General features: G+C 39.8%; 1 protein-coding gene across 8 annotated transcripts in view; it reads left to right on the top strand.

The window, feature by feature from the left end:
- Positions 1 to 13,358, top strand: part of CAB39L (calcium binding protein 39 like) — a 109,181-nt gene that overhangs the window by 57,766 nt on the left and 38,057 nt on the right. For all 8 annotated transcript variants that reach the window (XM_072783195.1, XM_072783194.1, XM_072783188.1 and 5 more), the window contains one exon: positions 9,743 to 9,861. In XM_072783195.1, the coding sequence (XP_072639296.1) occupies positions 9,743 to 9,861 (119 nt within the window). The remainder of the gene's footprint in view (positions 1 to 9,742; positions 9,862 to 13,358) is intronic.

Here is a 13,358-nt window from a genome sequence, read left to right as displayed (position 1 = left end):
TAATTGGTTGTAGTCCCTCTATAAAAATGAAGACTATGACCATTTTATTTATTTATTTATTTATTTTATTTATTTTTTTTTTTATTTTTTTACAATGACCATTTTAGTTTGACCCCACCATACTTTTTAAAGAATGTAACCTGGGATCCCTGGGTGGCGCAGCGGTTTGGCGCCTGCCTTTGGCCCAGGGCGCGATCCTGGAGACCCAGGATCGAGTCCCACATCGGGCTACCGGTGCATGGAGCCTGCTTCTCCCTCTGCCTGTGTCTCTGCCTCTCTCTCTCTCTCTCTCTCTCTCTCTCTCTCTGTGACTATCATAAATAAATAAAAATTAAAAAAAAATTAAAAAAAAAAATAAAGAATGTAACCTGCCATAAGGATAAAGACTCCTCACGCCATGTAGAATGTACAAAATATTTTATCCCCTCTACTTTCTGAGAAGTGGTTCCCCCTTCCCCACTCACATGGTTACAGTGGCAGCAAGATTTTTGTGCAGCACCACACCTTGGCCAGCTGATTGGCCTAGTAATGGACAGCTGATCAAAGGGCCAGAGTATTCTGCAGGATTCTGGAACTGAAACTGGGATAGAACCTCACCTCTGGGGCAGCCTGGGTGGCTCAGGGGTTTAGCACCGCCTTCAACCCAGGGCGTGATCCTGGAGACCCTGGATCGAGTCCCAAGACGGGCTCCCTGCATGAGGCCTGCTTCTCCCTCCGCCTGTGTCTCTGCCCCCCGCCCCCCCCCGTCTCTCATGAATAAATAAATAAAATCTTAAAAAAAAAAAAAAGAACCTTACCTGTAACTAGGAACTAACACTATTCCATGTAATTTCTGCATCAGTGGTCAGGTTTCCTGCCATGGAAACTACAAACATAGAGGAAGCCAGCCTGCAAGAAAGACAGACAGAAGAATGAAGATGGGGGGTGGGGAGGGAGATAGGGAGGGCCAGGGCTTTGGAAGGAGCTCTGTGTTGGAACTCTTGTAACGTGTAAATATAATTATACTGAAAACAATTTGAGAGCAACTAATTCTGAGCTGGCCTGTGCTTGGGTTCTCTGGAATGTTCCCAGTATCTGTAAATTGGTTTAGTTTGAGTTTTGGTCCCCTGCAAAAGCACTCATCCAGACGATGAAACCTCCCCACCCCAAACCCCTAGCAGGTGGCTCTGCCTGTCTAGTTGTGCTACTGAAATTCCAGCACAAACATTTGCCTTCCCCGCCTTAGCTCTCCCTGCCGCTGTGCCCCAAGCCAACACATACAGGAGCAGAAGAGAGAGCGGAAAGCAGAAGAAAGAGGTCCATGACTTCGATGGCTACAATTATGTTTCATTTTTTAAAAATTAAGGTGTCATTTGCAAACAGCAACATTCTCTCCTTTTATTTATTTTTTTAAAGATTTTATTTATTTATTCATGAGAGACACAGAGAGAGGCAGAGACACAGGCAGAGGGAGAAGCAGGCTCCATGCAGGGAGCCGGGCGTGGGACTCAATCCTGGGTCCCCAGGATCACACCCTGGGCTGAAGGCAGTGCTAAACCGCTGAGCCACCGGGGCTGCCCCTGTATCGTGATTTTAATGTGTATTCTCTTAATGACTGATGATGTTGAGCATCTTTTCATGTGTTTATTTGCCATCATCTCTCTTCTTTCGTGAACTGTCTTTATAGACTGTCTTTATAGATCTTTTGGCTTCTTTTTATTTGGTGGTTGAATTTTGAGAATTCTTTATATATTGTTTATACATGTCAAAGGCTGCAATTTTATTTTATTTTATTTATTTATTTTTTAAAGATTTTATTATTTATTCATGAGAGAGAGAGAGAGAGAGAGAGAGGCAGAGACACAGGCAGAGGGAGAAGCAGGCTCCATGCAGGGAGCCCGACGCGGGACTCAATCCCGGGTCTCCAGGATCAGGCCCTGGGCTGAAGGCGGCGCTAAACCGCTGAGCCACCCGGGCTGCCCAAAGGCTGCAATTTTAAAGTAACTGTTCTCTTTTGCAGTGCTGCTCTCTGTCACTCCTTTATTTGCCTTCTCTCACTTCTATTATCGTGAAGGATGCTGTTTATCAGCAGCTACTTCTTTTTTTTTAGTATTTTATTTATTCATTCATGAAAGACAGAGAGAGAGAGAGAGAGAGAGACACAGGCAGAGGGAGAAGCAGGCTCCATGCAGGGAACCTGATATGGGACTCGATCCCGGGTCTCCAGAATCATGCCCCAGGCCGAAGGCAGGCACCAAACTGCTGAGCCACCCAGGGATTCCCATCAGCAGCTACTTCTAATTGCTGTGCCTGCTGTTCATTGCTTCTTTCTTCTCTCTTTTTCTCTTTCTTTTTTAAATTCTAGTTGATACCTCCATATGTATCATTCATTCTGCAGATAATCATTGACTATCTCATGTCAGGGCTGACCTTTTCGAGTTTGTCGGCTTAATGCAAGTGCTACCTCAGGTTTGGCATCTGTTCAGTTACATTATATATAATCTTAGAATTACTGGCTAATTTCAGACATTTTGGGTCATTTCTAGATATGGCTTCAATATCATCAAAGATTTCTTTTCTTTTCTTTTTTTTTTTTTTTTTCCTGGCAACTTCTAAATGCAGAACCTGAAATCTAGCAGTCGGAGGGTTGCTGAAGACTGGTTTTGAAATAGCTAAGGTTTTACTCTAGTTAGTTATAGCATGATGAATGGACATCTGCGACGGTTCTGTATTATGGCAGGACCATCATTAATCATCTGATACCTGTTTAAGTTTTCTCTAATCCTTTCCTTTGATTTGAGAAACTGTTCCTGGTATCAGAGCTTGTTTTTGTTATCCGTGGGGGGCTTCCTTTGCCTTTGCACATTATTTGCTAATGAACCAGAAGAATGTTTTCCTCTGTGTAAAAGTTGGATAGAGTTCTGTGGAGCTTCGTTTCTCCTGCTCACAGGAATGCCGTATGGAAATGTCCTTGTGGCATTTCACTGGGAAGTATGAAAAACATGCTCTCATGACTTTTCAAAGAGGATTGATATTGTGCAGGATTACTGTGGAATCTAGAAAAGTGTGAACAAAGCAGATGACTTCTTTCATTTTAAATTTTATTTATATTTACAGCTTATACCCCTTATACAAGTATATCATTTAACATCTGGGAAATGAAACTCCTCTAGTATGAAGCAGTATGAACGTTTTCAGTATTTCAAAATTATGAGAGCAACTGATCCTAAAGCATCCTTTTAAAATGAAGACTCAGCTCCTAATTTTCTGTTAAAATTTGGATTTTGTATAGTGTGTTTTTCTTAAAGGAAGATAAAATTTGCTTTCCTGTGTGTCTTTTTTTTTTAAATCTGTCTCCCCCTTTTTAAAACTCTTCTTTCTTCTTCCCTGGCTCCCTTTCCTTTCTTTCTTCTTAATTCTTTTCTCTCTTTCTCCCTTATTCCTAGCCTTCTCTGTTTCTCTCCATGGAATAAACTGAAAGCAAAGGCTAGCCAGAGATTTTTCTTCTATGTAATCGTTACTAACATTTTGATGTCCTTATTTCTGCCCATTACATATACCATAATTTATGTAACCATGCCTAATTCTGGACATATTATTTTTAACTCTTTATTATCACCACTATGATAAAGATTTCTTTGCTGGCTAAGTTAGTCTGACTCTTGATTTTGGCTCAGATCATGATCTCAAGGTTGTGATATCAAGACCCACATCAGGTTCCGTGCTGGATGTGGAACCTGCTTAGGATTCTCTCTCTCCTCCTCCTTCTGCCCCTCTCCTCATCCTACCCCACCCTCACCCCTCACACGCATACATGGGCATTTGTTCTCTCTCTCAAAAAAAAAGTCTCTGCACCTGAAACTTTTCTTCTGTATTTAAGATTGTTATTTAGGATTATTTTCTTAGACTAGATTTCCCAATTTGAGATTCTAGGACATTGGTCAGGTATTGTTAAATTGTTTTATATCCTTACCAGCAATATATGAGAACTGACATTGACTTTTACCATTTATTTATTTATTTTTTTTTAGTTTTTTTGTTTTTTATTTATTTATGATAGTCACACAGAGAGAGAGAGAGAGAGAGGCAGAGACATAGGCAGAGGGAGAAGCAGGCTCCATGCACCGGGAGCCCGACGTGGGATTCGATCCCGGGTCTCCAGGATCGCGCCCCGGGCCAAAGGCAGGCGCTAAACCGCTGCGCCACCCAGGGATCCCTGACTTTTACCATTTAAAAAAATTCTGGGACTCTGGACATAGGTGGTAACATAGGAGGCTCCTGAATTTCCCTCCTCCTGTGGATGAACAGAATGTAGTTACACACGCAGGAATTCCCTCTAAGAGAAATCTAGAAATTAGCTGATTTACTCCTACTCATCGGGCAATTGAGAAAATACCCACATGAAAATGGGGAGGAAAGGCTGAGACACACTCTGGCCTTAAACCCCAGCCCCTGGCATAGCACCGTACAGTCAGAGGGGGGAACCCCAACGCCTAGCTTCTCTTTGAGGAGCAGAGGGTTTGGACTGTGCCTCTAGTGCCCCAGCTTTTAAGGCTGTCAGTTGAGGGATGGTCCCCTAAATCACCTATGCATGAAAGCTAACAGGGCTTGCATTCATGAGCCCCACGGGACTAGAGCAAACAAAGGAGCAGTTGTTCATGGGTGTAAGAGCATTTGTTGCAACCATCCCCACCTCTCCCAGACTAGCACAGAGGAAGCGTGACAAAAACACCCATCTCCCAGTCTGTCTCTGGAAGGGGTTTGATCGTGCTTTACAGCTGCCCTCTGAGGTTCTGGCTTTTAATTCGCATGCAACTGCTTGCTGGCTATCATTTTCCCAAGGGCCCTGAAGAGCTAGTGGGCACTTGCCCTGCTTTCTTCCTCCAACTTGCTCCAACAAGACAACCAATAAATAATACAGAGAGATCTCATGTTAACTTGCCCAGTTTCCCTGACGGCAATAGCTTGCAAAACCATAGCACAGTGGCATGACCAGGATATTGGTATTGATAAAATCAAGATATAGAAAATTTCCATCACCACAAAGATGCCTCCCCTTGCCCTTCTATAGCCAGTCACCTCCCTTACCCCATCCTCAACTTCTAGCAACCACTAATCAGCTCTCCATTCTGTAATCTGAATATAAATGGAACCATATACTGTGTAATCTTTTCATTTTTTTTATTTGAGCTGACATACAAGGATGCATTGGTTTCAAGTGTACAGCGCAGTGATTCTGTAAGTTCGTACATTATATGCTCACTGCAAGTGTAGCTACCGTCCGTTTCCCATACATCACTATTATGACATCATTGACGATATTCATTATGCTGTTTGACTAATTTATTCCATAGTGGAAGCCTGTATCTCCTCGTCCCTTTCACCCATTTTACCCAATCCCCCCCCCACACACACACACTTTTCTCCCCTCTGGCAACTGTCAGTTTGTTCTCTGTATTTATAGGTCAAATTCTGCATTTTATTTGCTTATTCATTTATGGGTTTTTTGTTTTTGTTTTTTTGTTTTGTTTTGTTTTGTTTTTTAGATTCCACACATGAGTAAAATCATGCGGTGTATTTGTCTTTCTCAATCTGACTTATTTCACTTAGCCTAATACTCGTTCTGTTCATCCACATCTCAAATGGCACATCTTCTCCTTTTTACGGCTGTGTAATATTTGTTGCAGGAATATACGACATCTTCCTTGTCCATTTGTCGATGGACAATTAGGTTGTGGAACCTTTTGTTGCTGGCATTTTCATTCAGCATAATTCCTTAAGATTCATCCAAGTTGTTGCATGTTTCAAGGTTCATTCCTTTTTATTGCTGAGTCCCTGGTATGTGTATATAGTGCAGTTTGTTTAACCATTTACCCGTGCAAGGATTTCCATGTTGTTTCCTGCTTTTGGTTATTTACGAATAAAGCCACTATGAACATTGATGGCCAAGTTTCATTTCTCTGCGAAGAATAACAGGAGTGCAACTTGCTAGTATAGTAGTTGCATGTTAAGTTTTTGTTTTATTTTTTAAAAGATTTATGTATTTACTTCACAGAGGGGGAGAGGAAGGGAGTGCAAGGGGAGGGGCAGAAGGAGAGAATCCTTCAGCAGGCTTCACCCCAAAGCAAAACTCCCCTCAGGGCCTAATCCCAGGCCTCCGAGGTCGTGACCTGAGCCAAAACTAGGAGTCAGACACTCAATTGAGTGAGCCACCCAGCTGCCCCACATGTTAAGTTTTTAAAGAAATTGCTAAATAGTTTCCCAGACTGACTGTATATGTTTGATCTCCACCCACAATATACATGAGTAGTTTCTTTGCATTTTTGTCAGCATCTGGTGTTGTCACTATTTAGCCCTTTGATAAGTATGTGTATTAATATCTCCTGGTCATCTAATTTGCATTTCCCAAATGGCTAATTATGTTGAACATCTTTTATGTGCTTCTAGCCATCTGTAGATCCTCTTTGGTGAAATATCTCTTCGTGTCTTTTGCCCATTTTTTGATTGGTTACTATTTCCTACTACTAAGTTTGGAAGCTTCTTTACATATTCTAGACACTAGTTTTTTTGTCACATATATGGTTTGAAGTATTTTCTCCCTGTCTATAGCTTGCCTTTTCATCCTTATTAACCAGATCTTTTCTAAAACAAAAGTGCTGAATTTTGTTGAAGACCAATTTATTAGTTTCTGTTTTCTAGGTTGTGTTTTAATGTCAGATTTAAGAACTATTTGCCCAACTCTAGATCCTGAGGACTTTTCTCTATTTTTTTTCTAGAAGTTTTTTAGTTTTATGTTTTATGTTTAAGTCTGTGATCCATTTCAAGCCAATGTTTGATAAAGTGAATCCTTTAAGACTATTTCATCCTTGCAGATATCCTTTAAGAATGTTTTTTGTACATATTAATTAGTGTTCTTAGTACTTAGTCCATATTTTTTATGAGTAGTAGCTTTAAGATTGAGTAATTAGGGCAGCCCAGGTGGCTCAGAGGTTTGGCGCCTGCCTTCAGCCCAGGGCGTGATCCTGGAGACCGAGGATGGAGTCCCACATCCGGCTCCATGTATGGAGCCTGCTTCTCCCTCTGTCTTTGTCTCTGTCTCTCATGAATGAATAAACAAAATCTTAAAAAAAAAAAGATTGAGTAATTAATTGAATAATGTTAGTGTCTTTTCATTTTGAGCCTTGTTCTCTTGATGGTAAGAAAGTGCCACACTCACGATGTGATGAGCACTGGGTGTTAGATGCAACTGATAAATTACTGAACTCTACATCTGAAACTAAAGGTGTACTATATGTTGGCCAACTGATGTAAATAAAATAAATAAATAAAATATATTTTTTAAAAAACCAAAAAAATTTTAAAGCGCCACATTAACATATACATGAGATTCAGTGTTCCGGGTTTGTGATAAAGAGTTTATGGGATGACCACTCCTCTAACATGATAAATCAGTCCAATAAATATTGAATGCCCACTATATCTGGGCCCTACTATGGGTGTTGAAATATGGCTTCTCCTTGGGAGCTAACAGTGTGATGAGGGAGTTAGAGACAAAATTCATTCATTTCAGTGTACCGTTCAGTGTTGGAATCAGTTTAGTATGATGGCTAAGAACTCAGGCTCTGGATTCCATCAGTTTTCGATGGAGTCCTGGCTTCTTGCACATCCCACCTGGATAAGGCCACCTCGCTTGTCCTTACTTTCCTTACTTACAGTATGGACATTACAAGGTTGTTATGAGGATTGGAAAATACATGTAAAGTTCTTAGTGTAAAGTACCTGGCACAGAGTGAGTACTTTTAATAAATGTTAGCTGCAATGACCGAGGTAGAGATGAAGGTATGAGTAGACAGGGAAGCAGGGGTACTGGTCTATGTGGGGCAAGGAGTTTTGGTCACATAGAGAGAGGGGCAGTTATCCTAGAGGTGAATACTTCTGAACTGAACCTGCAGGATTGAAAGAGGACGTCAGCTACCTCCATTTTGGCCTGTCGGTGTCTTAGAGTTGATTAAGTTCTTTCCAGTTTATCTCTTAGCTCAGGCCAAACACCCCTGCAAGCAAAGCATCCCGTGATGGGAACCAGAACTGCCCCCTCGAGCAAAAAGGTATGCCCTGGCGTCAGCAAGACCCCACGTGATGGACCCCAAGACAATGATCTTTACTGCTTACTTACATATACCCACCAGACTTTGTCCCACATTTTCCTTATATAAACCTAGAAGTATTTTCAGCACTTTGGAGATAGTCTTTGAGACACTAGTCTGCTGTCTTCTTGGTGTTGGCCTTGCCGAAATAAATTCCTTTCTTGTTACACCACCACTCTCTGCCTTTGGATTTTGTCAGCAGTAAGTGGCTGAACCTAGTATGTTAGGGAACCCTGGAGCCGGGGGGCCCTTGCACCCCTGCACCCCCAGTTACAGGATGGCTAAGATTTAGCCAGAAAAAGAAAGGAAGGAAAAGCATTCAGGAAAAACAGAATAATGTGGACAAAGGTATAGGAATGAAAGATTGTGTACAAGTATATATAGTACAGCAAGCAGTTATTAATAGAACTTGAAGTAGGAATTGGAAAGCAAGACGTGGCTAGAGAGGGAGGCAAGGACCAGGTCATGAAAGATGTTGGATTTTTTCCTAAGCAAAAGGAAGGCATTGAAGAGCTTAGGAGAAGAAAATGTCATAATCAAATTTGCATTTCTAGCTGGTTCACTCTGCAGAGTGAAGACTGCTTTGAAGTGGAGGACATAACTGGAAGATGCTCTTTAACAGTTCAGTTGAGAGGTGAAGGCCAAAATCAGGGCCATAGTAACTGAGAATGGAATGTCATCCTTGTCCTTTTTTGTTTTGTTTTGTTTTTGGTCATCTGAAAAACTACTGTTCCAGGTGCCTGGCTGCTTCAGTCCGAAGAGCATGCAACTCTTGATCTCTGGGTTTATGAGTTCAATCCCCACACTGGTGTGGAGATTACTTAAAGTCTTAAGAAACAAACAAACAAAAATCCCGTTCAATTCAGAGCTTCAGTTGGAGAAGCAGATAAGCCTCAGGTTGTAGGGTGTGTGAGAGTGGAAGTCTTGTAAATGAGAACTCTAAAAAGTCGTATCCAAGACCGGCTATAGTTCCTCTGGATCAGGCTACTACGACTGAGTGGTCCTTTCTATTCCTCTAGGTTACATAGGATTTCTTACAATCACCCAAATCATATAGATCCACCTAATAAAACACTCACTTTTTTTTTAATGCACGAACTTGGAATGAAAATTGATAAAGGGGAGGGAAAAAATTAATAAAACGTACATCTAAGAGAAAGAAATTTGATTCCAACCTACATTTGCTAAAATCTTTATATCTTTATTTCCCTCCTCATTTAAGAAGGTTTAACAATGTTAACCATAATTTTCTTCTTATATAAAGCTAAAAGGTAAAAAAGCCTAAGGAATTCAATTGTATCCTATTCACTACTATTTTATATTCTTCTGTGCCATTTCATTTACTACTGTGAGAAATATTCTAATAGTTCAAATTAGCCATAGTGCAAATCCTGTGGAACAGAGCTGCATCCGTTTCGTAGACTCTGAATGTGTGAAAGCATAGCTGACTAAAGATATACAACCAGAATAAATTAATGGTTTGGGATATTACAAAGAACAGTGCTATTTTTCTTTCGTGTGTGTATGCGTAAACAGCTTTTGAGTTATAACTTATACTACACATATATAATTCACCTATTTCAAGTGCGCAATTTAATGGTTGTTCATTTCTTTGACAGGGAAAAAAAGATGTGACCCAGATATTTAACAACATCCTGAGAAGACAGATAGGCACTCGGAGTCCAACTGTGGAGTACATTAGTGCTCATCCTCATATCCTGTTTATGCTCCTCAAGGGGTAGGTACATGGTTCCCTTTAAAGTAGGCTTGAGTATAGAATAGTTGTTAAAAGTACACAGCACTGGGTCGCCTGCGTGGCTCAGTTGGGTAATAAGCATCTGACGACTCTTGATCTCAGCCCAGGTCTTGATCTCAAGGTTGTGAGTTCAAGTCTTGTGTTGGGCTCCATGCTGAGTGTGGAGCCTACTTACAAAAAAAAAAAAAAAAGAGTTATTAGCCTCATTTGAGGTGTGATGGGTTCTCTTTTGGAATCACGGTGAACTGTTTGCCGTGCTTGAGGTCAGCCCTCCAAATCTCCATCTCTGTGATTACTTAGGTTACAGCAAATTCTTTTCTTTGCATCTTCGTGTCTAAATAGAATTCCTATAAATAAATAAATAAATAAATAAATAAACAAATAAATAAATAAATAAATAAAATTCCTTCCATTTACTGTTTCTTTGTCCTCTAGTTTCCTGTTATCTCTATCTCTGCCTATTATTACCCGTGCTTCCCAATCTTCCCTTTTCCTAGCTACTCAGTTCCCTTTTTGCTGTTTGCCTGAGGCCAAATCCCCTGACTCTGATCCTCATTACACACACACATACACACACACACACACACACACACCTTCCAGTGGCTAGCATCTGCCAAGGCGACATGCTTCCATGTGGGGATAGACTAATATATAGGGGATCCAGAAAACTAAAATCTAGTCAAATAATAGAATCTTTGGGGTTTTTTTGTTTTTGTTTTTGTGTATATACTCATTTACAAATGTTTCTTAGGCATTCTGAGGCCTTTCTAACTCCTGAAGATCGGAGATCTAAATATCGGAAGGCTTGGGGAGAGCAGACTGCCCTCTTCCTCCCCTGCCCTGTCTTTCTACTCCACAGTCTCAAACCTAGCATGCTGTTCCATACCTAGTCCATCTCATCTCTGTTCAGTTCCCATTTCCTCTCTCACACATTTTAAAGTATTTAACTGTATAAGGTCATACATAACACCTAGTTTAAAAATAAGGTATATCAACCCACGGCAGCTTTTTGCGTCTTCTTTCTCCATTCCTTAGTCCCATTGCCCAGAGACAACCACTTTCATCTCTTTTGTTTGTTCATCTGGTATTTACCTCTAAATTTCAAAGAATGAACTTAATACTAATCTTTCAGTTTGTCAGTTTTAAAAACAATCTTTTGATTTTCTCATAGACTAAGATAGTCTTTTTCTTTATTTTCCTTCCTCTTTTCCTCCCAGTGTCCTTTATCATAACTTTTTATTTTATTAAAACTCACATTTAAATTATCATGGCTATATAATTATTATTTGTTCCTGTGATTACTTTTTTTTTTTATTTTGGTACAAAATATTGTTTCTACTGGAGAGTTGTGTCTTTCAATTCTGGAAAGGGAAATATGCTAATATGTATTAGAGTAGGCTAACCTCATAACAAGCATTAAAACTTTATAGCAAATAGGCCTGCAAATGGAGTGGCTTCCCCATAAGATTATTTCTCATATAACAGGGCAGAGCAGATGTTCTAGGTCAGCGGGATCTTCTGCCTTCCTCAGCATATGGTTCCTAAGATCATTTTGTTCAGCTTTGTCATTTCCCCTCACAGGAAGGCGAAAATACACGGGAGAAATTATCAGCCATGCCTGGAAATGGCTCATATTACTCCCATTCATATTCCATTTGAGAGCACTTGGTCATTTGGCCCCTTAGTTCTTTAGGAAATCTGAGAAGTGTTGTCTAGCATCTAGGAAGAAGAGGACAGTGGATTTTGGTACACTGCTGTTATTCTCTGTCACCTGTTTTTTCTTTGAAACTTTCTTCCCTTCCATTTTCTGCTTCCTAGATTTCCTGTTAGAGTTGAATCTCCAGGATTGATTTCTTAGTTCTTCTGTTTTCCATTTCTTATCTTTGTATGTGTTGGAAGATGTTAATTTTACATGTAATTGGAGATAAACTCTATTGAATTTTCCTTCCAGCTACTCTATTTTTAATTTATAAGAACTCTTTTTTGTTCTCTGATTATTCCTTCTTCTCATCTCTTGTACTTCCTGGTTCTGTGACCTTAGACAAGATATTACACATTTCCAAACCTCAGTTTTCTTATCTGTAAAATAAAAATAAAATTTGTAATATTACCTTCATACTAAAATAATGTTGCATTATATGCCATTGACTCTGCATCATCAGAAAGATTTGTGTTTTCAGCCAGGGTTCTGCCGATTACTTACTATAAGATCGTGGGTGGGTTATCTAACTTCCTTATGTCTTGGTTTCCTCATTGCAGTATGGAGTCAATAGTAATACCTACATCAGTGAGATAATGAGATAATGCTTATGAAGCACAGCATGTAGCACATGGGACTCAGGAACTACTAATCTAAGAAATTATTATCTGTATTCCTCTTAAGAGCTGCAGTTCCCATGGAAACATGTAAACAATTTAAAACAAATATAATAAAGGTCATATACAAGTGTCAGAATAACATTATAAAGTGCTCGTTTGCAGCTCACATGGATCTGCAAGTCTTAATGGACCCACAAGGATATGATTTGCACAGCTGGTCCTTGGTGAATAAGGCCAAGGTGATCAATTTATACCCACTTCTGGAGATTCTAAAATGTTAAGCTCTAAAGCACTAGACATTATCCTCAAGGGGATGGGAAGCCACTGAAGAGTTTTGGAGAGAGAAAGAGCGTCAGATTTGTGTTTCAGGAAATGAGATAAATTAATAGTAGTTTTGAAAAGTGAGCTTATAAAGAAATGATCCCTTGAGAATGCCGAAATGTGTTGTCCTGGAGATTGTGTTGACTGATGTAGAAGAGCAGGGGTATGGATGATCTAAAGCAATACCTTCTACGCGATGCCTGGGTGGATCAATCTGTTAAACATCTCTTGATGTTTAACTCTTGATTTCAGCTCAAGTCAGGGCCATGAGATTGAACCCCGTATTGGGCTTTGCGCTGAGTGGGGCCTCTTGAGATGATCTCTCTCACTCTCCCTCTGCCCCTCCTTCTTGCTCAGGCTCTCTCTTGCTCTCTCTCTAAAAATGAATTACTTACTTAATAATTAATTAATAGCAATAAGTAAATTAATTTAATTAACTTCATTTCTTTTCTGCATGGTAAAATGTATATACATTTGATACATTTACATATCATATATGCTTTATGAAAGATATAAAAACAGCATAATTGGATATTTATTTAGAAAATTAAGTTGATGAAAAATTATGTTACATTGAAGAAAACAACTTCTCTTCCATTTCTGTATATAATACAGAAGATAAGCAGCTAATTCTAAGTGTTATTTATTAATAATTTAACTGCTGGAACATATTACAGATCTATAGTGAGCCTTTTGATCTGTGGTGTGCATGGGATGCATTAATGTGTAATTGTGTGCCATGGCTCCCACCCTTTCTCCTACAGAAGGGGAGTTACAAACCATAAAAAAAATTGGTGCAAGGAAGCCAGGCAGGGGAACTAGACTAAGGTAGACGTGAT

This window comes from Canis lupus, chromosome 17, assembly GCF_048164855.1.
Source record: "Canis lupus baileyi chromosome 17, mCanLup2.hap1, whole genome shotgun sequence".
Lineage (NCBI taxonomy): Eukaryota > Metazoa > Chordata > Mammalia > Carnivora > Canidae > Canis > Canis lupus.
Note: the sequence above shows the minus strand (reverse complement) of the source record. Positions and strands in the feature narration are given on the sequence as shown.